Consider the following 26,920-nt stretch of genomic DNA (forward strand, 5'->3'; position numbering starts at 1 on the left):
CTTTAATGAAGAACAGGGACAGTCAATGAGTCATCTAGATTCTAGTCCCAGGTAGTTTGACAGCAACTCCCATCTTCAGAGATGTAACATGAACAATGAACTCCTACACCATCTTGCATTCCATAGCACCACAGTGGTGGGTTATGGGTAACTAAGTAGGAGGAACACATTTTACACTTCCTGTGATGTACCTGGACCTTTGTTCAATTTAGGCCTCAACAAAATGGTACCTGAAAGACGTGACAAAATTAACCTTGAAATCTTTATTTCCTTCACCCTTGGAACAGTCATGCACCATCCTGATTACTCTAAAAATCTAGTTACCATAAATTTCCCACAAAAATAAAACGGAAGGTGCTGGGAGAAACTGAGGAAAATCTGTAGAACATCTCAAGCATATTAATCAAAGTAAAAGGTAGCAATCAAAACAGAAGCACCGTCTGAAATTCTATGAAGAATCACTGTCCACCAAATACAAAGAGCAAACAGGTGACTGTGGATGATGCAGCATTGACCATAGAACAAACAAACTTGTACAGATATGTGGAGGTTATTCCAACATACGGGTACAACCCAACATAACTTGGACCACCAGAGGTTGTAAGGATCAGCGATTAAAGTATGAGCTGGCATGCTCAGATCAGTGTGTCCCCTTTTTTTTTCACCACCAACCACTGTCGGAGAATGATAACCAAAGAAGATCCAATGTACACAATCACTTTTCCCCCAAAAGGTACATTACTTGACTTGACAGCTGATCGATCATCCAATTCAATAATTATCAAATCGGATGAAAACAGATGAGGCCTGTTGAGGCTGATTGGCCACCAAAACCAACAATTCATATGGAATAAAAAAAAGTCTAGATATCGTTTTGGAACACCAGGATAGTGACATTGAATAAGGCTCGGTTCACATTAGCTTACGTTACGCTCCGATGAGCGGAACGCAGCAACGGAAGCAATGCTTTCAATGGGAAAGTTCACATTTCTACGTTCCGCTGCGGTCCCTGCGCTGGAACGGACGTTCCCGACCTGCACGACCCTTCTGCTCCACGGAGTGGAACGCAGCGCAGGAGCGGCGTGCTGCTCAATGTGAACAGAGCCTAAGGGTGGCAAGTAAAGTTTATAGGATCGTGCACACGTTCAATTTCACCCAACATCCAAACAGTTGAGCAAAATTGTAGGGCTGAAGCTGTGCAGACGCGTCACTCACTTGCAAATGAACAATGTGTGCTGTTCTATTGGGGGGGGGGGGGGGGGGGGAGTAGGGCAGGAGAGAAGTCCCCAGCAATGAGAAGAATGCTCACGACAATCGCTCAACCAAAGTGATGCGCCTAGATAGATCGCTGGCCGAGTATCTGCAGAGGTGATAGTTATTGGCGGCCTTGGTTGAGCTTCAGCTGGCATGTGTACGGACCTTATGGTGAGGATCGCACATCAAAATAAAATTTAAAAAAAAAATGTACCATTTTCCAGACAGAAGGCCAGCAGAGCTTAACAGGACCTTTTCACAGATGTCCTTTTGGAACATATCCGTTGGCTCCATTCTGAAAAGGAATCCTGACCCGCATGATTTTTAAAGACATCAGACAGAAGACGGACAAGTCACGATAGCATTGCTATTGTGACATGTCCAATGCAACGGACATATCTGAACAGGTGCCTCGTTGAGTGGAGTGTGACAGCTGATGTACGATCACCATTCAAGGCACTGAACAAGTTATGTGTGAACCTAGCCTTAGGCATTTCCTGAGTGGAGGTCATCAGGTATCAGAATAATCCAACAAACCTGGTCCTGATTTCTCACCCAAAAAGTTATCTGCAAGTGGCCACGTGATTGCAACCAAAAATCCAAAACCTGTAGTTACAAAAAATAATAATAATAAAAAATAGGTTGCTGGTACATGAACAGATACGTAACCATCCATTCACTAATTCACTAAGGTTTCAGCAATCTTCTTTATGGTCTGATATATCACAAGTGAGGTACGCAAACCCTTCACAGCAGGATAACAAGCTGATTTTTTAATAAATCAGGTCAGCTTTGCAGAAATACATGATGGTCTCCAGCTCAGAGATAAGGGTACCGCAGCATGAGTGAATCCAACCTTCACCTCATTACAGACCCCACTGAGAGGGATCTAGAGAAATAAATATATATTCTATATGGGCCTGCTTCTTATTTCTGCAACCTATATGAAAAAAAGTTGGGGGAAAAAAAAAATCTGTTAAATTGTTATAACCGTGAAAATGTCTTCGTGTAAACAGTGGCCTGCTTTTAACTCAGCTTTGTTCTGCTGAGAGGAAAGGCTCAGGGATCAGGTGTCAGGCCCATTGTTTTGTTGCCAGAAAATATATCCATCCAATGCCTGCTGCTTTAACTTCTCTTAACAAATCTGGTCGGAGACAACATTAAACCACTTCAAAAAAGGTTTTTTTTTGCTTCCTAATTCCCCAAAACTTGCTCACATTAGCCAAAGTTGTACTGCAGCTGAAACCCTAAAAACTTTCTCCTTTCTTTGCGGTTGACTAGCCAGGAATGGTCAAAGGTTAAATTTTATCTGGAAGGTCAACTGCCTGGTGGCAAAGGTCATGACCTTAACAACTTAAATGTGACTGTGGCACGTGCCTACTTTAACTCCTCATCTCCATACAGATCAAGCTTTTTTGGAAAAAAGTCATACATTTGATTTTTTTTTCCCCTTAGAGCTCCCACTAGTAGAATTAAAAAAAAAAAAAAAAAATATTCGATATGTTTTGGGAGAAAGTGTAAAAAAGTAAAATGTAATACATTCAAAACCACAAAAAGTTTACATCTGACTGCATTTAAGAGCTAACTAGCCATTAATTTGGACCTTTCATTGACATCCCCCTCCCCCCACCCCCCCGCGCACGTTATGATCTATATGTTGAAAACTGGCAATGTATTTCAGACTTAGAATAAGTCATGTGCACTTTGAAGCTTTCCCTTATTGTTTAAGGTAAAGGCAGAATACTTAATGGACATGGGTCATGTATTTTTGCAGTTAATAGGAGAGCGGGTTATAATGAATGGAAAAAAGAAATGAATTTTTTGTAGATCGATGACATTTTAATAAAAAAAAAAAAAAATGGGACTAGACTTAACATTTTAAAAAGTTATCAGTAAGTTGGTTGAAAACTAGGTAAAAACTGTAGCAAAAAAAAATGTCAAAAAGCAGTAGTAACTGGAACAGTCATAGTGATAATAGAAATAACTTGAATGGGTCCATAGAAAAACTACAGGATAGGATTATGATTAATTTGCATAATATTTTCAGCAGTAGGGTCAAAACTGATATCTAGCTACACGTTCATTTACAGTGAAGAAAAGGGGATTAGGTAATTTTAGCAAAAAAATATATCACTGAACCAGAGGGAAAAAACAGCAACACGCAAGACCTGTTTCAGAGTTTTATAATTCCATCTAGTGGATATAACCATATGCAAGTGCAAAGTACAATAAATGTAATAAATTTGGGGGGGGGGGGGGGGGGGGTTGGACTTTAGATAAAAGTGGCGCTAAAGAATATCCGTAAAAGCCACCAATGATGAATTACTACATGTATGCAACAGAGTACATTTTTCTACGGTGGATCTATATAGAAAAAGGCCACTGCAGCATTTCTCACAGGCATACAATTAGACAACAGACACATGACAGGTAAGGGGTTCTAGTTGATAAGACTTTAAATGGTTTGGCCATTTAATAGGTCAAGTATCAAACAATGTAGGCTTTGGTGCTGCATCTCAAACCCTACTCCAGCACAGGCTGTGGCCTACATACCAAATCAACCAACTCTACTCCAGAAGTTCTCCAAGATAAGCTGTTCAGCCTTCCGCTTAGTAAATATATTTATTAAATGCTGGGGCAGGTTGTGTATGCGATTTTCCCTGCATTAGAATTATGATTAATTACATTACACTTAACAGCGGATTAAGGCTCAAAAATGTCAGCGGATTTTGCTACGTTGCGAAATTGAAAAAAAAAAAAAAGGCACACAGTCCAAACTTTTGTTTACACAAGTCTGTCCTGAAATGTCTCTTGTTCCACAGGCCAATCTCACAAGCCAGCAATGAGGTAACGCAGCCAGTGACACACAAGCAAACAGCTTGCGAACGTCATAATGCAACGTACGCTGAATATGGGGGGGGGGGGGGGGGGGGAGGCAACAATCGTGCATAAAGACTTTTTTTTTTTAAAGCGGACCTGTTGTAGGAGATGCAGTGAGGTTTACAAATTCAGCATTAAATTCAGGAGTGCTAAACGTTTTAAACTCATACACCAGTTTTACCTAGAATACATGCTATTCCATGTCTGCTCTATTTGCATTACCTGACGACAAATGGCACTCCGTCATGTCCTAAAGCCACAGAGTCTATATGCTGGTGCCCTCATATCTCTCAGCATTAAAAAAAAAAAAAAAAGGTGCAACCTGCCCACACAAGAGATGGAGATAAAAGAAAAACAGACTTATAAAAATGTGTATCTTTTTTTGAAGGAAAAATTACTTGATACTGGTGATCTACTTTAACATACCTGAAAGCCCCACATGCCAAATAGGTGACTGGATAAAAATATAATATATTGAAAAAAAAATTATATAATTTTTTGTTTTTGATTGGATGAATAAAACACCTTCTACACTAACTGGCCGCCAAAAACAAACACACTGATACAATTATAGCAAAACTTTATTACAACAACCGCATGTATCGTTATTACACGAGTTATGTAATGCCAAAATGGACACATACCAAATCTTGGTCACCAACTTTACAATCTCTTGGCACATGCCTCAATGTTATACAAGCCTAAGAAAACTTGCTCTCGCTGCAAGAAGGCACAGATAGGCACAGACTGCAAGCCAATAAAGTAAACTTGGCCAGAACTGCAAGTTCAGTGAGGTAGCGAAAAAGACACTTACCTGCTGAGTGTACAAAGTAAGCCAAATACAAATCAAGTTCTTTCACCGAAACTCCTATGTGATGGGGCTGTACGCAAAGCCCGTGATTAGAACATTGCTGAGACTTTACAAGACGTTCGCCATCAGTACTTTCGAGAGGGATTCCTTTAAATAAAATCACCATCACTAGGTCCAGTCTCCAGACCTTGTCCGCCTGGCGGAGGCAGTCAATTCTTCTCATTTTTCCCTTCTGGTCGGGGTTGGACAGAACACAACACGCAGGCTTTTTACCGGTAACGGTAAGTACAAAATCCTCCCGATACTCAGGCCTAATATCTTTCCTTAGCTTTGCCAGGAGACGGGATGCCCATTTTTGTTTAACTTCGGGTTTTTCGCTCAGTAATTCGTCCTTCACTGCCCTTTCTTCCTCTTTCGACATGCGCTTTTCGTGCTTTTTAAAATATTTACGTTTTCGGGCTTGTAGGTTGAACCAGGTGTAGGCAAACGCTCGGACGTGAGGCAGAAGTGCTTCGATAAAGGGATGGAATTCATCCTGTGAGGTGGGGGAAAAAATTATATTAATATTTAATAATCAATAAAAACAGAACAAAAAAAAAACAAAACAAAAAAAAATAAAATCATTTTGGGCAAAGTAAAAAAGTAGATAAAAACAAAAATATTTATAGCGTAAAATCAGATTAAGCCATCATCAAAGGAAGGGTTTTCTTTACAAATATAATTTCCTGGCCGATTTTGTACTTGACAATTTAACAAAAAGGTGATTTCAGGACTTAGAGGCCGGCTAAGTGGTGACAAGCAGGCGTCGGGCTTTGTCCGGTCCTTTTGTTAATTGTATACAAAGACCCAGCACTTCCTTTTCACCCCAGCAAATGCAAGAACATCAATATTTGAAAGTGGAATCACAGTCTGCATACACCAGAGGAAAGATGAGTTTACACCCAAAAAATCCACAAATACAGTGAAAAGTTTAATCTTTGCTGTGCAACTATTTCTAAGTTTTACCTTTTTTTAAACTAGGAAAAGTACTTGTGAGCTCCAGTTTCTCTGCATACCTACACCACTTGGCCTGAACTGTCGACTATAAAAATTAAAAAATGCTCACTTAATTATTGAATTAGTGCTTGACCAATGATCAGGAGCACAGTTGAAATAGTATGGGGTTAAAGACTACAGGAGAGGTTTGAAATATACCTAAAAGTAAAGCATTTAGCCTATTACTATTAAACATCCCCTAAGTAGAGCTTTACTTTGTTGAAACAAAAACTACAACAAAAAAAACTTTCAAAAATCAATTATGGTTTGAAAGCACAGTCCAGCCACATTACACAGCAAAATTATCATGGGAAAGGTCAGCCATTTAAAAAATACATTAATAAATATGGGGCCTATACCCATAAGTACATTATGCATCCAAAATGCAAGCTTCATTGTGCAGATTGCAAAAAACGTGCGTCCAAAACAAACTGAGTTGAGGCCATTATGAGCAAGAGTTCAGGATCGACGTTACAAGAAGTAAAATATTTACGTTGCATAAAATCTGCAATGGTTTCAAAAGAGATGCCTCAACATTAAATATCCTAGGACATCAGACAACGTGCAATATAAATCATAACCTATACGTCTTTATAGCAAAAGTGTGCCTTAGTGATTGCAGAGTTTCAGGTTTACCTACTTTACAAAAAAAAAAAAATTTAAATAAAATTTTGGGGAATTGTTCAGGTTGGTAAATAGTTGATGAATTATTACACAAGTGTAAAATATTTTAGCACAAAAACCAAAAGGCCAGAATTTCAGTCAGGGGTGTTATAGTAGTTCTTAGGCGTCAGAAATCAGGTGTTTATATCAGGGAATAAATATACTATACATTTCAAAGCCATTGCTTGAGAGCAGAGTCAAATGTAAAATACACTACACCTGTTCGCCAAAAATAAAAACACACCTCAACAGTGGAAATTAATATTTTTACATTAAAATTGAGTCTATAAAATGTCAAAAGCGAACACACAAAATTGGAGAAGTCACAACTTTTTTTTTTAACCGCATACTTAAAAAAATATATATATACTGTAAAATTAATCTAAAAGGCATAGTCCTATGGGCCATAGATTTATTTTATTTTTTTACACTGATGTAAAAGTTGTCAGTGTACATAACAAAAGATGTTAGAGGGAAAGTATACATTCTACCCCACTTATTAAATATTCAAGATCCATAGCTATACAACAGTGCAAGCCTCTGTCCAACACACCATTAAAAAAACACCACAAATCTAAATCACAACCACTCACAAAAGCACTACAAGGTAAAATACACAGGCCTCCACAGCCTGTACAGAATTCAGTTTACATAATAGTATTGCTCAGCAAAGGAAAAGTTTAGATACAGCAGTAAACCAGTCCCAAAGTAAAAGTTCAGTGAACACAGCAAAAATATAATTCTGGTGAATACAGATCACTAAAAACACAGCATTTTTAATGTTCCCGCACTTTCGAGGAGGAATATTTGCTTTACGATGAAATTCAGAAATGTGTGATAAGCAAGTAATCAAAAACATCACAACACTTCACCAATGCCCTTCTCTAAGGGAAAACCAAAAAAAGAATTTAGAGCAACAGACAGCTGTACTTTCTAAACAGCACGGGTCTTGCATTCTCATAAATGCACTGCAAAGAGTTCGGGTCTGAAAAGGTTTAAGCTGCAGGCAGCCTACTTCACCTATACCGAGAAGAATCTCAGCATTAACCAAGAAAGTGCCAAAAAGCTTGCATGCCACTCTAAGCAGCTTAGGTGGAAATAAGGGTCCACCAGCACGTTTCCCATTAAGGGTTAAAATATTATCAGCGAATATTTTTGAAACTGCGCATCTAATAATACTCTGGCCACATATCATAATTTTGTACGGAGACTTTATAGCAACGTTACCGCCATCGTGATAAAAATTAATAGCTTACATCATATCGTTATTCAAACAGTATGCTGATTAATTTACGGTCAGACTACAAAGTTTCCCAAAACTATACATAAATCAACAAATCAGGAAAAATAAAAAGTTCGGTGAAATGCTGCTGAGAGAAGTTTTACAGTAATATTTTTTTTAAAAGTGTAATCAGAAAAAAATATTAGGATTACAAAAAATCACATTATATTATAAAATAAAGCACACACTCCTCCCCATCTTAATCTAGACAACAGTCCTGTTTCTATATAAATTTTAACCCATGCACAATTAACATTGGACCATGTGCTGTATATTTTGCCTGCACATACGAAATATTGCTAGGCCTAAAATCCCAGCCTGCAAAGCATATTTTTTGCTAGCCGTGTTAAAACTCTACTTCAACCTGGCCGAAGTACAAAACTATACAATATTTAATGACACATTGCACCTTTAAAAAAAAATCGTAATTGAAAAGAAAAAAAAAAACAACAGAGAAAGCTCTATGACTGACTTCCTAGTACCTAACATGTTATCAGTTACTGTAGGTTTTGGCAAGCAAGTCATAGTTTCCAAAGTGCTATTTCATTTTTAATTGCAGGTTTGCAATATAATTTGTCACACACCCCTCACCCAAGGGCTACAACGAGCATGCTAGAGAAGCGATAGGCTATTTGATCCCATCCTAAAAAATGAAAACAACACAGGCATATGTAGAGATAAGTGCACAGTACCCAGACACTTGGCGCTGGCCAGGCGGAGGGGACTGGTGGCGAGCATCTCAAACCAGGAAGGAATGTGGAGGATCGGTCTGCCAAAGCCACTTCCACCTCACCTCCTGTGCCCACTGCCAACCCAAGTGCCATGAGCCCCCCCCAGCACCCGCCTGAAGTACAGGAGACGCTACCACTGGTCTTGCTCCGCACAAGGTGAGGTCTGCCTGGTAGAAAAAGTTGCACGTGGAAGTCATCCCCCTTGGGTGGTAGTCGGCGACTAGAGGGGGCGAGAGACAGCTCTGTACTGGCCCCGAGAACATAGACACAGCACGGCAAGGACCAGCCCCCACACACACACACTCACTGACTGACTGAGACACACTCACACACACTCACTGTGTGAGGAAATCATCTAATACATTGTACTGGGGGTAGCTGACACACACAATCACTGTACTGCATATACCCAGCATGCACAGTATGTAATAACATCTAACTTGCCCACCTATTCACCACTGCTGCACAATGCATTCACTCAGCAGTACAACCAGCCAGACCACGCATGCTGCAAGCAGCCAACTTACAGGCACCCTACAACAATTCAATAGATTAGAGTCTCACACCAATACATCCAACCATTCAAATGTGCAACTAACCAGCTCCCACTATGATCGGTAACTATCTCATATACACACTGCATTGGTGAAAGCAGATCTTAAGCAGACTATATGGCATTTAACCCTTGCCATGCCAAAATGAATGAACTATACTAAAACCAACCAGTTCATACGCATAGCGAACCAGTTCAAAAGCAGGTTACTAGGTTAAACTAGTATACTGTAGTAAATACTAAGCGCTTATTGCAATATAAAACTAACAGGCAATGATGCTGTTAAGTAGTACTAAGCTCACTACACAATGCAACTAAAGCTACTTACACATGGGCACTGGTACACAATACATCCCTTGCAACAACTGACCCATGCAACAAAACTGACCCATGCGTGCATACACAAAAACTGCCAGCATAAGACCACAACTGACGCATGCACTCTGCCCCATCACCAACAACTCAGCAGAGTATCTGCCCTGCAGTCAGCAGAACTGACATTGGCACCAGTGCACAGTATCTGCTGCCCTGCAGCTAACACAACTGGCACATGCACCGATACACAAAAACTGCCCTGCAACAAAAGAACCCATGCATGCATATTCAAAAAAAGAAAAAAACAGAACAAAACACAGACACAAGCACAAGCACAACTGCAGCATGCATGGATACGCCTGAACTGCCAACTAACACACTGACAAACATACACAAAAACACAGCGCTGCACCCGAACCGCGCACAAAAACTACCCTGCAGGTAAAAACCACCAACACATGCACCCATACACTGAACTGCCAGCACCGCTACAATCAGGGTGCACAATGGCACATGCTGTAATCAGCCTGCCCACACATGGACACTGTCACACACAGCTCTTGGACTGCAACACCAAAACACTGTCAGTGCCCAGATCCCGGCAAAAAAACTTAACTGTTCCCCAGACAATCTCCTACAACAAGCGACCAAAAGTGACACAAAGACCACAGCAGCCAGGAGTCCCAGTCACCAGGAAGCTGGCTTCCAGCACTTATCTGGACAGCAGTCAGACACACTCATCCAGCAGCGTACACACACATGACGAGCCAAGAGTCAGCAGAAGACAACTTTCACTCCTGCAGGCACAACAACTTCATGGCCAATGTCAATGGTGTGCAGCAAGAGAATGCAGACTGGAGGCATGATAGTACTGAGCAGGGGCACCTAGGAAGTTTTCCTCTGGGAAATGTGGCTTACGGGGGGGGTTTTGAATAAGTAGCAAAAAGCCAGAAAGACTGTAAATTATATTTAGGGCTTTATTTTCTATTATAAATTGTCTCTATACTGCCTGCATTGCCACACCACAGAAATGGGCAACATGGTATTAGAGTGGCTAGTGGGCAACATGGTAGTTGAGTGGCTAGCACTCTTGCCTTGCAGCACTGGGGTCCTAGATTTGAGTCCCAGCCAGGACACTAGCTGCATGGAGGTTGTATACGCTCTAAGCTTTGCACGGGTTTCCTCTGGGCATTCTTGTTTCCTCTTACAAAGAGGTTAACTGTAGGTTTTGGCAAGCATGTGGTTCTATATAACAGATAGGATATTAGACAAGGACTACATAGTAGGGACATTAGATTGTGAGCTCACATGATGCGAATTATCCGGGGTAAAGCGATGCGGAAAGAGTCAGTGCCATTTAAAAATGCATAGTAAAAATTAAAAAAAATATATATAAAAAAAGTGCAGACCAGTCTTACAGGGAGCAAATACCCACTAGTGCCTCTTCTACAGACACCCATAGCCCAGATGCCCCCTTCTGCTAGGCAGTGCCCACAATGCAGCTAGTGGGCATCAGAGAATAAAAGTGACAGTGCAGGGGCTAGCCTAGCAGGAGCTGTGCCCAGCTGCCTGGCACCCTGTGCTCCAGACACGTGCAGGCTGCATCCACCAGGGCAGCATTCAGTCTTCCATGGGGGCAAATACCCACTAGTGCCCCTTCTTCTACAGACATCCATGGCTCAGATGCCCCCTTCTGCCAGGCAGTGCCCACAATGCAGCCAGTGGGCATCAGAGAAGAAGAAGTGCCAGTGCAGAGGCTAGCCTGTCAGCAGGAGCTGTGCCCGGCTGCCTGGCACACTGCGGGGCACCCAGCACTCCAGACACGTGCAGGGCTGCTGGCACCGGGGCGCCATGAGCCATGTGCAGGCCCAGCAGCGGCAGGAAAGTAACTTACCTGGGTGAGGCAGAGAGGGGAGTACATGCTGAGCTGTGGCCGGGGGGGAAGCAGCCAGGCAGAGGCAGAACAAGGATCACGGCTGCTGCTGCTTCTTCTTCTCGCTTTCACATTCCCAACTCTGCAAACTGCAGCCCCGCCGCTCCATGAGCCGAACTCTCACCCCCGTCCCCGAGCCTCTCCTCCCGGGGCAGCTCCCCCTGCAGCCGCCTGGGCTGGTGCTGCAGCTGGCCGTGCCCTGGTCCAGTCCTCGGCTGGGAGCTGGCGGAATAACTTTCCGGATACTGCAGCTCTGAGCAGAGGAGGCACCCAACCCCCACCACCCCCTGTCCCCCCCCTCTCCGCTCTGATCGCAGCACAGCCTGATCATGCACAGCCACTGATCAATACATGAAATAGTCCCGGATCAGACCTGGGGGTGGCGGTGCAACCGGCTCGGGGAAGAGGGAGGGGGGGGGGGGGGTAACCCCTTCCCTGCTGCAGGGGAGGAGATCGGCACCGGAGGAGACAAGGGGGTGATGTAGGAGTTAAATGTAGAAGTATGCAAACTCTTTTCCGGGACCTGCACCGATCTCCTCCCTCCACACAAAAAGAATAACAAATCCATCTCTGCTGCTTTTTGCAATGCTCTTATGTGTAATTCCCTTTTTTATAGGTGACTGTTAATTAGTAACTATTTATGTTATTCTATCAACGCCTCTCTCTCAATCTAGCAGTCTGTATATATCTCTACAATAACTATATATCCATCCATCCATCTCTTGAGTATTGATCCACCTATCTATCCATTCCATCCCTCTATTGCTTATTGATCCACCTATCCATCCATTCATCCATCTATTGCTTATTGATCCACCTATCCATCCATTCATCCATCTATTGCTTATTGATCCACCTATCCATCCATTCATCCATCTATTGCTTATTGATCCAACTATCCATCCATTCATCCATCTATTGCTTATTGATCCACCTATCCATCCATTCATCCATCTATTGCTTATTGATCCACCTATCCATCCATTCATCCATCTATTGCTTATTGATCCACCTATCCATCTATTGCCAACTGATTCATCCATTCATCCCTCTATTGCTAACTGATTCACCAGCCCTCTATTGCTTATTGATCCACTTATCCATCCATCCCTCTATTGCTCATTTATCCACCTATCCATCTATTCCTTATTGATCCATCTATCCATCCACTCCTCACTCTATTGTTAACTGATCCATCCACCCTCTATTGCTTATTGATCCACCTATCCATCCATTCATCCCTCTATTGCTAACTGATCCATCGGCCCTCTATTGCTTATTGATCCACCTATCCATCTGGCTATTCGTCCATCTGTCCATTACAAGTTGAACACAATATAGGGCAACCAAGTCTAGACATGCCATGCCACGCAACTGCCCTCATGCCAGTTCATATGCAGACACCCCTCATTAACACCAATGCAAGCCATACACAAGTCAATATCACCTCAATATGTCACGTCAAGTGATCGTTTGAAAGTCAATTGCGTAGTAATGATCAGTTCTACCAACTCGTCCTCTCGAGGATCGATTGACCTGCTGAGCTCCCTCAGCTCTAATGCTGGTACGCATGATGCAATTTCCCGTCCAGTGGATGGGTAAACTGACAGGAAGTTCTATTGTGTGTGCATGTCCAAACTACTCCCAGTCACGGGATAGATTTTCCCATGATAACTTCAGAAAATCGATCTCGTTATCGAATGGAAGCAGATCGGACTTAGAAATAATAGTCTGGTTCCTGTCAAATTGCATTGTGTGTATTTAGCATTATCTCACACATTCTGAAATTTTTTAACATGCCTAAACAACCTTTTGATTTATAAACTGGTCCAAAATTTATTAAATCTTGATCGATCGGGCATGCAGGGGGCAACAGATCACATGTAAGGGGCAACAAATCACTGGAAAATTCAATCAACGGAGTGGAAGTTGCCTATGATATCAATACATGTAAACCAGCTAAGGGACAACACTAGATTTTCATCAACCAAGATGATCACTAGTGATGACGTCAGGCCACTATTTTGCATCAGTTCAAAAGTCCCACAGTGCTGATTGGTGATCCGCTATGCCACATCAGATGAAAGACCGCCATTGTCCAATCCATATAACAAAACAATATGCCTGCCTGTAGTTTAAGCAGATCTGTATAATGTTAAAAAAAAAAAAGTCACCCCAGACGATCACCAATTGTGTCAGGTGACAATAATTTAGCATCTCTTCAGGACTTAGAACTGGTTTCTTCTCTAGCGTGAACCAGCTCCGACACGTCAATGACTCCTTTGTTAAACATTGGATCCATTTAGACATGTCCGGTGTCCGTTCTGTGCACTGTGGTGACTGAATGCACACCGCCAGGGCCGGCCCTAGACTTTTTGCCACCTGAGGCAAGTTTAGGTGAAAGCTGCTGCCGCCGCCGTCCCCCCCCCCCCCTCCTGCCCGTCCGTGGGTGCGGGGGGGGGGGGGGGGGCGCGGCCGCCGAGCCAGAGGGGTAGCGGGCAGGTCGGGGGTATTGGGCCTAGCGGTGGGGAGGGGGGGGTCGGACCCCCTCCCTCGCCTGGGTCCCCCGATCTGCGCTCCCCTCCAGCCTGTAATTAGGAAGCAGCCGCTGCCCGATCATAAGAGGCACGGGCGGGGAGGACTCACCTGATCCACGTTCCATCGTGCGCTCCACTGACGTCACTTTCTGCATCGCTGTCCACTTACAATACAGTGGGCGGCGATGCAGGAAGTGACGTCAGTGAAGCGCTCGCTGGAACGCGGAAAAGGTGAGTCCTCCCCGCCCGTGCCTCTTACGATCTGGCAGCGGCTGCTTCCTAATTACAGGCTTGAAAAGTGCGCAGATCGGGGGACTCAGGCGAGGGGGGGGGGGGTCCGACCCCCCCTCCCCACCGCTAGGCCCAATACCCCCGACCTGCCCGCTACCCCTCCGGCTCGGCGGCCGGCCCCCCCGGGCGGGTGCCGCCCCTAGAAGTTTGCCGCCTGAGGCAAATGTTTCACCTCGCCCTCATGAGCGGGCCAGCCCTGCACACCGCATGCATGACTTCTACACGAGACACAAGTTAGACAAGTAATAATTTTAATGCTACACTATTGTGACTTATCCCATGCAACAGACATGTCTTAACTGTTGTTCCATACCATGGACCAGGTTTGTATTGGCTCATTTATAAGGACGGTTGAAACGCATGGCTGCCACATGGTTCAACCACTGATCTGCCAGTGAACGTGCACCATGGTACTGTTGCATGTAATGTTGAGCGCACAGTTGTCGAACTCCGAGCTCTCGGGCTGAATCCTGTGCGCCTCGCCATATTACCAGTATGTGGTCCACCTCGCCATATTATGTGGTCCACCTCGCCATATTACAAGTATGTGGCCAACCTTGCCACATTATGTGGTCCACCTCGCCATATTATGTGGTCTGTCTCACCATAATACCAGTATTTGGCCAACCTGGCCATATTATGTGGTCCACCTTGCCATATTACCAGTATTTGGCCAATCTCGCCCTAAAGAGGTGATAACATTATCTTTTGTTTATATTTCTCTGTTAGATACATTTAGTATACAGCCAGCAGCGCTGAAACTGAACTGCACTGAGCTGAGAAGCAGAAAGAGGTGATAAATGAGCACTAGCTAGATTGCAATATATAAATACAGCAGCTATGCAACAAAATGCAATGGCAGCTTTCAGAGCAGATAAACTGTACTTTGGGTAATTTGTAGACAGACAATATAACTTGTGCAAAAAATAAAACACAAATATAGTAACTATGGGTAATGAAAAAGTAGGAAAACACATTTTTATTGAATGTTATGTCAGAGTTTTATCCCACTTTAAGTGAAGCAATGAGATAACACACGACTACACCATAATCCATTTTCAATCTGAGAGTAATCTGCCATATTAGCTACTGAACAGTGGATGGGCCATCTTAATGGCACATTCACATAAGCAGTTAGCTCAACTGCCTGTTAACTGCTTCTTTAGACCGGCTGAGTGTTGCTGCAAGAGCTTGACACAGGCCGTGGCATGACACTGGTGTTGTGCATATAGGGGGCAACTTCCACCCAACAGAGGGGCTGCCCACAACCCACAGAGGGGCCGCCCACGACGCGTAGAGGGGCCGCCCACGACGCATTTCTAAACAATGTGCATTGTGGGCATCCTGCATCTATGTTAATCGTGTTCTTCAAACTACGCATGTGTTGTAACTTACAGATTGCGTGATGTGTTGTAACACAACATGCCTACAGTCAATCAGGGGCCTAGACTACGTTGCGCTGTAGTTTTATTGCCGGAATCTTTTGTCAGAATTCAGGTGACAGTTTGGCAGCCATCGCAGTGCAGACATCTTTGCTGGGCTGTCTGCCAACGGCACATCCTGTCCTATGGAGAGGGGAGGGGGGCACTGCTGGAAACTTAAGCAATAGGCCAAACTAGACTCATCTCAGTGGATGGTGAGAGCAGAAGTGAAACATATTAGGTACAGTAAAAATGGTCACAATCGACCAAAATGTGTTCATAAATTTAGGCCAGCATGGCTTGCTGGGGCTTGTAGTTCCACCACTGCCCAGGGGGAGGTAAAAGACGACCCAGACTGCCGGAGAGACCGGCATAAAGCAATCCTTGTGTGTGTGCAGTGACGTTTGCTCTATAATCTAACCCAGGATCCTGCATCACAAGATATCTTCTGCATCTTCTATCTATTTACACCACAATATTGAAACCAGAGAAAGTAAGCCAAAAAGGAAAGTTTTGAAGTTGTGTAAACTGTAATTACTGCGCGCCATATTTTGGCACGGTGTCCTGCCACCGCTATAGCTTGCCTCGCAAACTTGTGGGGATTTTTTTTCCCTTCTCCTTCTACTCATTAAACCCCATCTGTTTAACTATTAGTATATTCAGGAAATCCAGTGGAGGTGCAGGGAGGCCACAAAACGATTCCTTCTTTTAGCTGTAACACCCCCATGTTTCCTAGATACTAGATTTTGGCTCTCCTTCTGACTTTTGTCCAAGCCACAGAGAAGAGGGAAAGAAAAGTTATCACACAAATTACTGTCTAAGCATACGCGGAGTCTTATAAACAGCAGTGGCTCACACTGCCCAGAAATTAACCACTTGGGAGCAGCAGGCCTCAAAAAATAAACAAAACAAAAAAAAACAGACTGCTGTGCTGCCATCTTGTTATGCCAGTGAGGGTATGTTTATATACTATACAGAAAATGGACAGATATTCCTGTCCACACAAAGATAAAAAATAAAAATAAATACGTTCAGCCTTTATTTAATCACGGTCGTGTTTTTTTGTTTTTCTCTCAGAAGCACTAGCGGTCTCCCACATCACACAAATAATGGCATCATTTACAGAAGGCATTTAGTCGCCTTTGTGATTGAGCGCGGTCATGCACCATTTTTCCCCTTGTGAAGCAGTCCAGAGACCCCCACACGCTACTTCAACACCCTCAAAACATGGTAGTACGTCATTGTACTCATGCGTACTGCCACAAATGGAGATTTCACACATTATTATTAATATTTAGTAGTTCTATCGTGCCAAAATCGTCCGCAACACTGTACAAAGTATATTGTCTTGTCACTTAACGAGAACCAGAGCCGAAATAAATATTTTATACATACCTGGGGCTTCCTCCAGCCCTATACGCACGGATCGCTCCCACCCCGCCGTCCTCAGCTGCCCGCAGCTACGAGAACCAGCTCCCCGCTCTTCCGTCAGTCGGAGCCGGTCTAGCGTAGGAGAAGTGCGCTCTTTGCGCATCTCTCCAGCAACCGCTGGAGAGATACGTAGAGGGCGCACTTCTCCTGCATAGCCTGGCTCCGCTGACGTCAGTGACGGGAGCCGGTTCTCGTAGTTGCAGGCAGCGGTGGACGACGGTGTGGGAGCGATCAGTGGGTATAGGGCTGGAGGGAGCCCCAGGTATGTATAAAATATTTTCTTTATGTCGTCTCTGGTTCCCTTTAACTGTCCCTCAGAGGAGCTCACAATCTAATCCCTACCATAGTCATATGTCTATGTATGTAGCGTGTAGTATATGTATCGTAGTCTAGGGCCAATTTAGGGGGAAGCCAATTAAAATTTCTGTAGGTTTTTTGGGACGTGGGAGGAAACCACAGTGCCCAAAGGAAACCCACACAGACACGGGGAGAACATACAAACTCTGTGCAGACAGTGACCTGGTTGGGATTCAAACTGGGGGACCAAGCGCTGTAAGGCGAGAGTGATGACCACTACACCACCATGCTACCTCTGTGTAAACTAGGCCTTAAACAGCTTTAGGCATGGATATGATACTATCAGAACACCCGGTTGCATTTTACAATTTTGTGTCAAAAGGTGGTTAATTAAATAGCCACATTTCCCTCTCCAAAAGAACCCTCTGAAAACCTCAAGATGTGGTATACACACACACACACACAATTTTGACATGCCAATCGTTGGCCAATTTTACAACTTCCAGGTAGAAGAAGAACTTACATGCAGAATCAATTCACAGTATTCAAAGTCAGTAGGCCCTCATGCTACATGGAGGTGGTAAAATTGGCCAGTCATTGCCTTATCGAAATTGAAAGTGTGTAGTAGGCTTCAGACTGCAATGTCACAGTGCAGATCACTGGCGTTATTGGGTGTAATATTTTAGGACATCAATGTATGACGCTAAACCGCAAACAAAATGCACACAAAGGGCATACAAAAATATGAGTGTGCTGACATACAGGCTTTAAACACGCACAAACGCCATACAGGGGTTTTCATGTATTTAAGAGATACAGACTACCCAGCAAGCTCATGGTGAACCAGAACTCATTGATGTGTTTAAGGGGCTACAATGGACCAAAAAGCCCTCTTACTAAAATGCTATGGAATTTCATGTATTTAAGAAAACACCATACAAGTGCCCAAAGCTGGTGTCTGCTACTAAAATCCCTTTAATTCAGCAGAGAGAGTTCACAACAGGCCGACGGATTGGCTCCTGATCAAGTATTTGACAATAGTAAATCTAGGCTCTCTACATAACACAAAGGAGTCTCTGGCACCAAGTGCCTACACAGGACTAATAAAACCATGTCTGCCCAGGGATAGTCTTCAACTTTACCTAAATGTACAGAGAAAGAATGAATTATCTAAAGTTTGGTAGCACAGTCTGTCAAGGCTCTGCACTCCTGAGCCAGTGTGGCCTCTGCACAAGCGTCTTCCGCACAAGTCTCTGCACTCAGTCCTGCAGCCTCTGCACAAGTCTCAGCACTCATGCAGAGGCCACACTGGCTGCAAAGTCTCTGCGCTCAGTCTTGCAGCCAGTGCAGCCTCTGCACAAGTCTCAGCACTCTGCAGCCAGTGTGGCCTCTGCACAAGTCTCAGCACTCTGCAGCCAGTGTGGCCTCTGCACAAGTCTCAGCACTCTGCAGCCAGTGTGGCCTCTGCACAAGTCTCAGCACTCTGCAGCCAGTGTGGCCTCTGCACTGGCCTCTGCACTCAGTCCTGCAGCTAGTGTGGCCTCTGCACTCAGTCCTGCAGCTAGTGTGGCCTCTGCACTCAGTCCTGCAGCTAGTGTGGCCTCTGCACTCAGTCCTGCAGCTAGTGTGGCCTCTGCACTCAGTCCTGCAGCTAGTGTGGCCTCTGCACTCAGTCCTGCAGCTAGTGTGGCCTCTGCACTCAGTCCTGCAGCTAGTGTGGCCTCTGCACTCAGTCCTGCAGCTAGTGTGGCCTCTGCACTCAGTCCTGCAGCTAGTGTGGCCTCTGCACTCAGTCCTGCAGCTAGTGTGGCCTCTGCACTCAGTCCTGCAGCTAGTGTGGCCTCTGCACTCAGTCCTGCAGCTAGTGTGGCCTCTGCACTCAGTCCTGCAGCTAGTGTGGCCTCTGCACTCAGTCCTGCAGCTAGTGTGGCCTCTGCACTCAGTCCTGCAGCTAGTGTGGCCTCTGCACTCAGTCCTGCAGCTAGTGTGGCCTCTGCACTCAGTCCTGCAGCTAGTGTGGCCTCTGCACTCAGTCCTGCAGCTAGTGTGGCCTCTGCACTCAGTCCTGCAGCTAGTGTGGCCTCTGCACTCAGTCCTGCAGCTAGTGTGGCCTCTGCACTCAGTCCTGCAGTTAGTGTGGCCTCTGCACTCAGTCCTGCAGTTAGTGTGGCCTCTGCACTCAGTCCTGCAGCTAGTGTGGCCTCTGCACAAGGACGGATCTGGGGGGGGCAAGCGGGTATCTTGCCCCAGGCGCAGTTTGTTGAATTCTTAAAAAGGCGGCAAAATGAATGGCAGTTTAGGCGCCAAAACCTGACCTTGCCCCAGGCGCAACTTGGTCTTGATCCGTCCCTGCCTTTGCACTCAGTCCTGCAGCTAGTGTGGCCTCTGCACTCAGTCCTGCAGCCAGTGAGGCCTCTGCACAAGCCGTCTTCCACACAAGTCTCTGCACTCTGCAGCCAGTGTGGCCTCCGCACAAGCCTTTTTCTGCACAAGTCTCTGCACTCAGTCCTGCAGCCAGTGCACAAGTCTCTGCATTCAGTCCTGCAGCTAGTGTGGCCTTTGCACTCAGTCCTGCAGCCAGTGTGGCCAATGCGCAAGCTGTCTTCCACACAAGTCTCTGTACGCTGCATCCAGTGTGGCCTCTGCACAAGCCGTCTTCCACACAAGTCTCTGTACTCTGCAGCCTGTGTGGCCTATGCACAAGCCGTCTTCTGCACAAGTCTCTGCACTCTGCAGCCAGTGTGGCCTCTGCACAAGCCGTCTTCTGCACAAGTCTCTGCACTCTGCAGCCAGCGTGGCCTCTGCACAAGCCGTCTTCTGCACAAGTCTCTGCACTCTGCAGCCAGTGTGTCCTCCGCACAAGCCTTTTTCTGCACAAGTCTCTGCACTCAGTCCTGCAGCCAGTGCACAAGTCTCTGCATTCAGTCCTGCAGCTAGTGTGGCCTCTGCACTCAGTCCTGCAGCCAGTGTGGCCAATGCGCAAGCTGTCTTCCACACAAGTCTCTGTACGCTGCATCCAGTGTGGCCTCTGCACAAGCCGTCTTCCACACAAGTCTCTGTACTCTGCAGCCTGTGTGGCCTATGCACAAGCCGTCTTCCGCACAAGTCTCTGCACTCTGCAGCCAGTGTGGCCTCTGCACAAGCCGTCTTCTGCACAAGTCTCTGCACTCTGCAGCCAGTGTGGCCTCTGCACAAGCCATCTTCTGCACAAGTCTCTGCACTCTGCAGCCAGTGTGGCCTCTGCACAAGACGTCTTCTGCACAAGTCTCTGCACTCTGCAGCCAGTGTGGCCTCTGCACAAGCCGTCTTCTGCACAAGTCTCTGCACAATACACACCATTCATTTGTGCAAGGCCCTCATCTCAGCCATATGCTTTGGTTCAAACACTTTACAGTACAGTTTTATGCATCATGTTTCAATGGTTTACTATGCCAAGCTGTGCTTTATGCTGCTCATGCATTTTACGTTGTATCTGTGCAGCCCTCATAACCGGTGACCTCTGGTAAGGACCTCCGGCAACGGATGCCAAGAAAAATGCAGAAAATAAGGAGCAATGGCAGCCAGCAAAGCAATGAGTTTTTATCTTTTAAATATATCACGGGTCCAGACTAGTTTCATACTGAAAGTTTTCCCCGATTCCTTTCGTTTTTGTATATTGGACTCATTATTGATCCATGTCCCAGGAGTAGGGATGTCAATGAGATTCAAATAATAGAGTTGAGGCAGAATTATACAAAATTTATATGCAAATTTATGCAGCTTGAAAATGGACCAGTAGAAGAGATGGAATTCGGCTCGTCCATCTTCAAGCTTCATCATTTGCTCACAAAATTTGCATAATCTATGAATTCAGAATTACTTTTATCTCACTGAACATCCCTATCCAGGCGTTCATGTACTGTACTATTACTATCACCATCATGTATTACTAGTAAAAGGCCCACCCGTTAAAAGAACAGGTGCTTGGTCTCAGTTGCTACAACCCCCCCCCCCCCCTCCCCCCGCAATGCGCGCACATACGTGTCCCGCTTGCTCATTCCCCACCACTGTCTGAAGTATATGCACACAGGGAGCTGCTTGCTTGGCAGTTGGAAAAAGCTTTTATTTCCCACAATGCAATGAGAACCTCTGTGAACCACAGACAGCAAACTGTCAGGTCCGGCCGGCCCTGTGTCCTAACTGCCCTGGCTGCGCACATGCTCAGTACAAAAAAGCCTGGGACACACAACCATTCAGTTGATGACACAGGGACACTTGCATTTTATTGTATAGGATGATTATACTATAAAAGATCAAAATACTCCACCATGCTTTACAGTTGGAACTAAACCACTCACAGTGGTCATAGCCTCAAATGGAATTTACTCTTTTAAAATAAACCTGAAGCGGACCAGGGGAAAAAAATAAAAGAGAGAGACTTCCCTATGTAGAGGTAAGGCTCTGGATCTTATTGAGGCCTCCTGGTCCTCTCTCCCTCCAGTTGTTCCACCACTATCCCCGCTGGTCAAATACATCTTCAGCACTCCTCATGCAGAAGTATGCACATCCCTGAGTACTACTTAAGACGAGCGCATGTGCAGTACGCATGTGCCTGTGTTAAGAAACACTTGGGGACACAAGTAGTTCTGAACTCATGTAAACTCTATGGGGACAACTTTGGATCCCAGTGTGAGTTTTACATGGGGCTCCAAGCACTCTTGATATGAAGTCCCAAAACGAACCAAGGACAGCTACAGTGTTCGGCCCCATTCTCACTTAGAAACGCAAAATGCCGGAGATGTTTTTCCGGCATTTTGCAGGAATGATTTTTCTGCGCTATCACGCCAGGAAATTGCCTGAAAATGGTGCAGGCGACGTGTTTGCTTTTCACATTTTTGGGCGATTTGCAGTGATTAGCGCAAATCGCCCAAGTAAGAAAGGGCCCATAGGGTTTCATTACGCTAGCGCTTTTAAAAAGCACTAGCGTTTGATCGTTTTGCCAAAATCGTGGCAAAACGCTCTAGTGTGAATGGGGCCTTAGAGAGAAATGTAATCAGAGTAAGGAAACAGTTAAGGATTACTACTATGCAATGCACATGCAGAGGTGTGCATTGCCTGCATAGCACCTATGAAAAGCTAATAAGATGGATGAAGGGCCCCTAGTGGGTCCCTCTGATCCAGGGGCCCCGGGGCAGTCGCAACCTTTGCATACCCTATTGCTAAGCCGCTGCATGTTGGGTCAGCAAAAAAAAACTGTCATGAAGAGTCGCATAGCGCGGTACAAGTGTGATGCAACTTGTACAACACACAGAAATATGCTTCACTGCATCTGTAATCGGGCACGTTGTCCAGTAAACGCACAACAACATGCTGCGCATTCTACCAATGGATACTGCTGCACTGCACCTCCGATACGCCAATGCGAGTGTACCATGGAAATAAAATTGCTTGTGATGCCATTATGTTTTATATTGCGACAGATCAAAACAGATGCAGTGTGGAAGGACCCCAAGGCTACTGACCAACTAACGGAAGTAAAAAAAGTAAAAGTAACTCAAGAAACCAAACCATACAAGGAAACCCAGTAAACACAATACACATTATATACAGCGCTGCGTAATATGTTGGCGCTTTATAAATACAATAAATAATAATAATAATACAGCCAGATAATACCCAGAGGATGACTGCTCCCATGATGCCAGTGCTGAAAGCTACAAGTACACAAATCTCACAGAAACACTGGCAGATATTTACAAGGAGCCCAACTTCCTCACAGCCATAATTACCACAACAACAAGCACTCCAAGCAACAAACAAGAAATAAATTAGTAGTTTATAAACATTAACAACATAGTTCATATCATCTCTATATATAATTTCCAAGTGTCCCTGCGTCCGTCCCTGTGTCCGTGCTTTTTTGCACTGCGCATGTGCAGGGACAGACGCAGAGACACTGCCGAGAGCCGGAGGAGGACGGGGCCAGAAGAGGCGGGTGAGGGCGCACGCATGCACACGGTGTATTAGTGACAGACCTCGCCCGTTTTTAAATGGCCACTAGTAAAATAATAACGATCTTTAATAATTTCCAAGCTGTCCGCAAGTGTGCATACGCTCTGGACACGCCCCCTTCTGCAGTCACTGTGCTGATTGGATGAAGCGTGCGGTGGGATGGCGTACAAGTGACATACAGAGAAATGGCATGCGCACTCCTGCCTCTCATAGCGTAGCACCCGCCACCAGCTTGTAAGAATAATAAATACCGGTATATGCAATCAAAGGTATGCATTAAAGGTAACCTGAGGTGAGAGGGATATGGAGGCTGCCATATTTATTTCCTTTTAAACAATGCCAGATGCCTCTCAGTCCTCCTGATCCTGTGTCTCTAATACTTTTAGCCATAGACTCTGAACAAGAATGCAGCAGATCAAGCCCTCTGACTAAAGTTTTACTGGATTAGCCATACGCTTGTACCAGGGTTTGACTCAGATACTAGTTATACTAGAAGATCAACAGGGCTGCCAGGCAACTGGCATTGTTTCCAAGGAAATAACTGCCTGCCGCCAAATCCCTCTCACCTCGGGTTTCCTTTAACTAACAATAACTAAAAAAATTTGGCTTCTCTGTGGTGATATATGGCAATTATTCTGGCCTCACTACCCTCTCCTAGCAGAAGAGATATTGAGAGGGGCTATTGCTGCCTCCTACACAGTTAGCCTGTTGGATAGAGGACTACACTTCCTATCATCTCTAGCAATGGTAATTAAAGGACCACTATCTCAAAAAAATCATAATACATGCATACACATACATATAGAAAAGTACATTTCTTTCAGAGTAAAATTCACTATAAATTACTTTTCTCCTATGTTGTGGCTTACAGTAGGCAGTAAAGATCTGACAGGTTTTGGACTAGTCTATCTTCTCATGGAGGATTCTTAGGGTTTCTTTTATGCTTTACAAAAACAATTATTCAAATGTGTTAGCATGCCTGCCTACCCATTTGCACACTATTTTATACTAAGCAACGGCTGTTCAGTATAAAAAGAAAAACAAAACCTGAGATCCCCTATAAGGAGATGGACTAGTCCAAAACCTGTCAGTTCTGACAGATTTTAACTGCCTGCTGTAAGTGACCTCAACACAGGAGAAAAGTAATTTATATTGCTTTTTAATCTGGGACAAATGCATTTCCCATAAATGTGTAGAAAAACAAACACTTGCCTTCTTAAAACCAAAGGTATTTTTTGGTCCTTTGTAGCCCTTTACACATGCCTAAGAGTTCTGGTTCCCTATGAGCTTGCTGGGTACTCTGTAACCAAAAATGTGTACATACGCATTATACTTTTTTTTTTTTTTTTTTTTTTTTGCGATAGTGATCCTGTAGTTAACTACTAATGCCCAGCTGGCAATGTTGAATTCCTCCTGATGGCTGAAGTCATTTTGCAGTTCTTCTAGTCATTCTATTACAGCTGAGAGATTAGGCTGTGCCTACAGCTCGGCTATAGAGAAGAGTACCTCTTATCCCCCTTTGTGTCACACACCCTCCTTCGGGAGGGGTAGTCTTTTTGGTTAGGGCTTTCTACCACTACAACCATCTAGAGCCATTTTGCAACAAGAGCGACTACGTCCAGTTCAACTGGACACCCGAGTCAGGTTTGTGCATCTCCATCCACCTACAGTGGTTGGTTGCCCGCCTGCAACCTCCCTTTGTAAGTATCCATTCTTCTCCACCATTTGCTTCAATTGTTTGACATACTACACTTTTGGGGCTCCCGGTGTCTGTTTTGGTTTCACTCCAGGGTGCTCTCAGATTACCCTACCCACCTGTACTATTACAGCTGAGCTTGTAAAATCCCGGTTACTAAACACAAAGTACAGTCATATTTGTTTAGCAGGAAAACACAACTGATGACGGGAGTAAAAGTACCATCTTCCTTTGACTTTACCAATAGCAGAACAAATTTTTTTTTTATTTTTTTTTTTACCATTTTGCCCAGAGTTCTTGTTACAATGTAAGTCCTGTGGCACCCAACTGACACACTGGCCATGGTACTCTCTTTTCACTGATTTGGTGCTGTAAACTTTCCTGTGACAGTCAGAGAACTGCCCGACCACCAGCGATTAATTGCTGAGCAACTGTAAGATGGCGCCATTTTAAGAGAACGAAAGCAACGCTGACAGCTGTCGCTCTCCCTCAAAGAGCATTAGCCGAGGCAACTTACTGACAAATAACAATTTGTAGCAATAACAGCAAGGGAAGCCTAGAAATGTCCCCTCGTGTGTTATTTACACCAAGTTTCCATGGACATTTGCTTGGGCTATGTATAAAGTGCATGTTTGCCCAAACAACATTTTGCTTCCCTCCGTAAACTTTCAAAAACTTTCTTTCCTTCAATCATTTAAAGCCAACCTGAACTGAACATAAAAAAATAGGATAAATAATTGTATATGTAGAGCTAATGGCAAATAGAACATTGAAAACATAAAATACCGTAGAGTGTCATTTTTAATTTTCAGTGTCCTGAATTTTTAAGAGTTAGTTCTAAGCAGCAGCAGTGACAGTCTGATGTAAAATCAGCTCCATTCTGCTGAAAAACAAATAGAAGTAGTGACCCTTTCAACTTTCAGCAGTAAAAAAGCTTAGTTTCCTCAGCCAGATAAAACTATTTTGCCTCCTGTTTACCGTGCAGGACACCAGGCTAAATTCCACTTTGACTGCCTCATTTGCATAGATAAGTATATTTTTCTAGCTTCCTCAGCCCCTTTCCACCTCACGTTCTAATGCTGGGAGCCCTCAAACTGCTTTGACGAGGGCTTGTCAAAGTGTGCGTGTGGCCCGCTTCTGTACCAGAAAGAGCTGAGCTACACTATGCCTCGCATCTGCACACTCGAAGGAAGCCATTCAAGATCGGCTTTTGCCACCGAGCAGCTCTGAGCTAGCGTGTAGCCATAAGTCATCCTGAGACTGCACAGTGTGGCCATGCTGTGGCTGCGAGCTTCCAGAGGGTCCAATTGCTTGATCGGTGGTCTCGAAAATGACGTGGGAAGCCTCTGGTGGATCCAGTGACTTCCCTCTACTAAGAGAAGTATAACTTTCTCTACTTATAAACTCAGTTACTGTTTGCTAGGTTTTGTTTTTGTTTTTAAGTAAACCTGAGGATAAATATCACTGTATCCAGTTACTTGGTTTTTTTGCTGGCGTTGGGCTTTCATTCTATTATTATGATTGTAGCATTCAGGATGGTGGTTGGCTTTCCCGCACCGCAGAGCCATCTGAAGTTCACCCCAGGCCTGTGGCTGTTAGCACTGAATACAGAAGGGAAAGCCAGCAGCCTTTTTGGAAGTCTTTCCTGTTTTGTGGGGACTGGAGTCACATTTTGCTTCTCTTCACAGTAAAAGCCCCCCCCCCCTCTCGGCCTCCTCAGCAACAGCCTATTCCCCTCAGGCTTCCTACAAATTTCTACTCTCTGCTGCCCAACTTCTTTTCAGGACACAAACAAAACT

At 44.6% G+C, this 26,920-nt stretch overlaps 1 protein-coding gene across 15 annotated transcripts in view; it reads right to left on the reverse strand.

Moving 5' to 3' along the window:
- The window catches only part of NFIA (nuclear factor I A), a 678,234-nt gene that overhangs the window by 435,990 nt on the left and 215,324 nt on the right, over window positions 1–26,920 (reverse strand). For 5 of the 15 annotated variants that reach the window (XM_068239381.1, XM_068239373.1, XM_068239378.1 and 2 more), the window contains exons 1-2: window positions 8,618–8,764; window positions 4,949–5,480 (exon numbers count right to left, since the gene is read on the reverse strand). In XM_068239381.1, coding sequence (XP_068095482.1) covers window positions 4,949–5,480; window positions 8,618–8,749 — 664 coding nt within the window. In that variant the 5' untranslated portion in view covers window positions 8,750–8,764. Of the gene's footprint in view, window positions 1–4,948; window positions 5,481–8,617; window positions 8,765–8,790; window positions 9,511–11,418; window positions 11,687–26,920 lie in introns of those variants that run through there. The other 10 variants (XM_068239383.1, XM_068239382.1, XM_068239380.1 and 7 more) reach the window with 4 other exon arrangements.

The sequence above is a fragment of the Hyperolius riggenbachi genome, chromosome 6 (assembly GCF_040937935.1).
Source record: "Hyperolius riggenbachi isolate aHypRig1 chromosome 6, aHypRig1.pri, whole genome shotgun sequence".
NCBI classification, from domain to species: Eukaryota; Metazoa; Chordata; class Amphibia; order Anura; family Hyperoliidae; genus Hyperolius; species Hyperolius riggenbachi.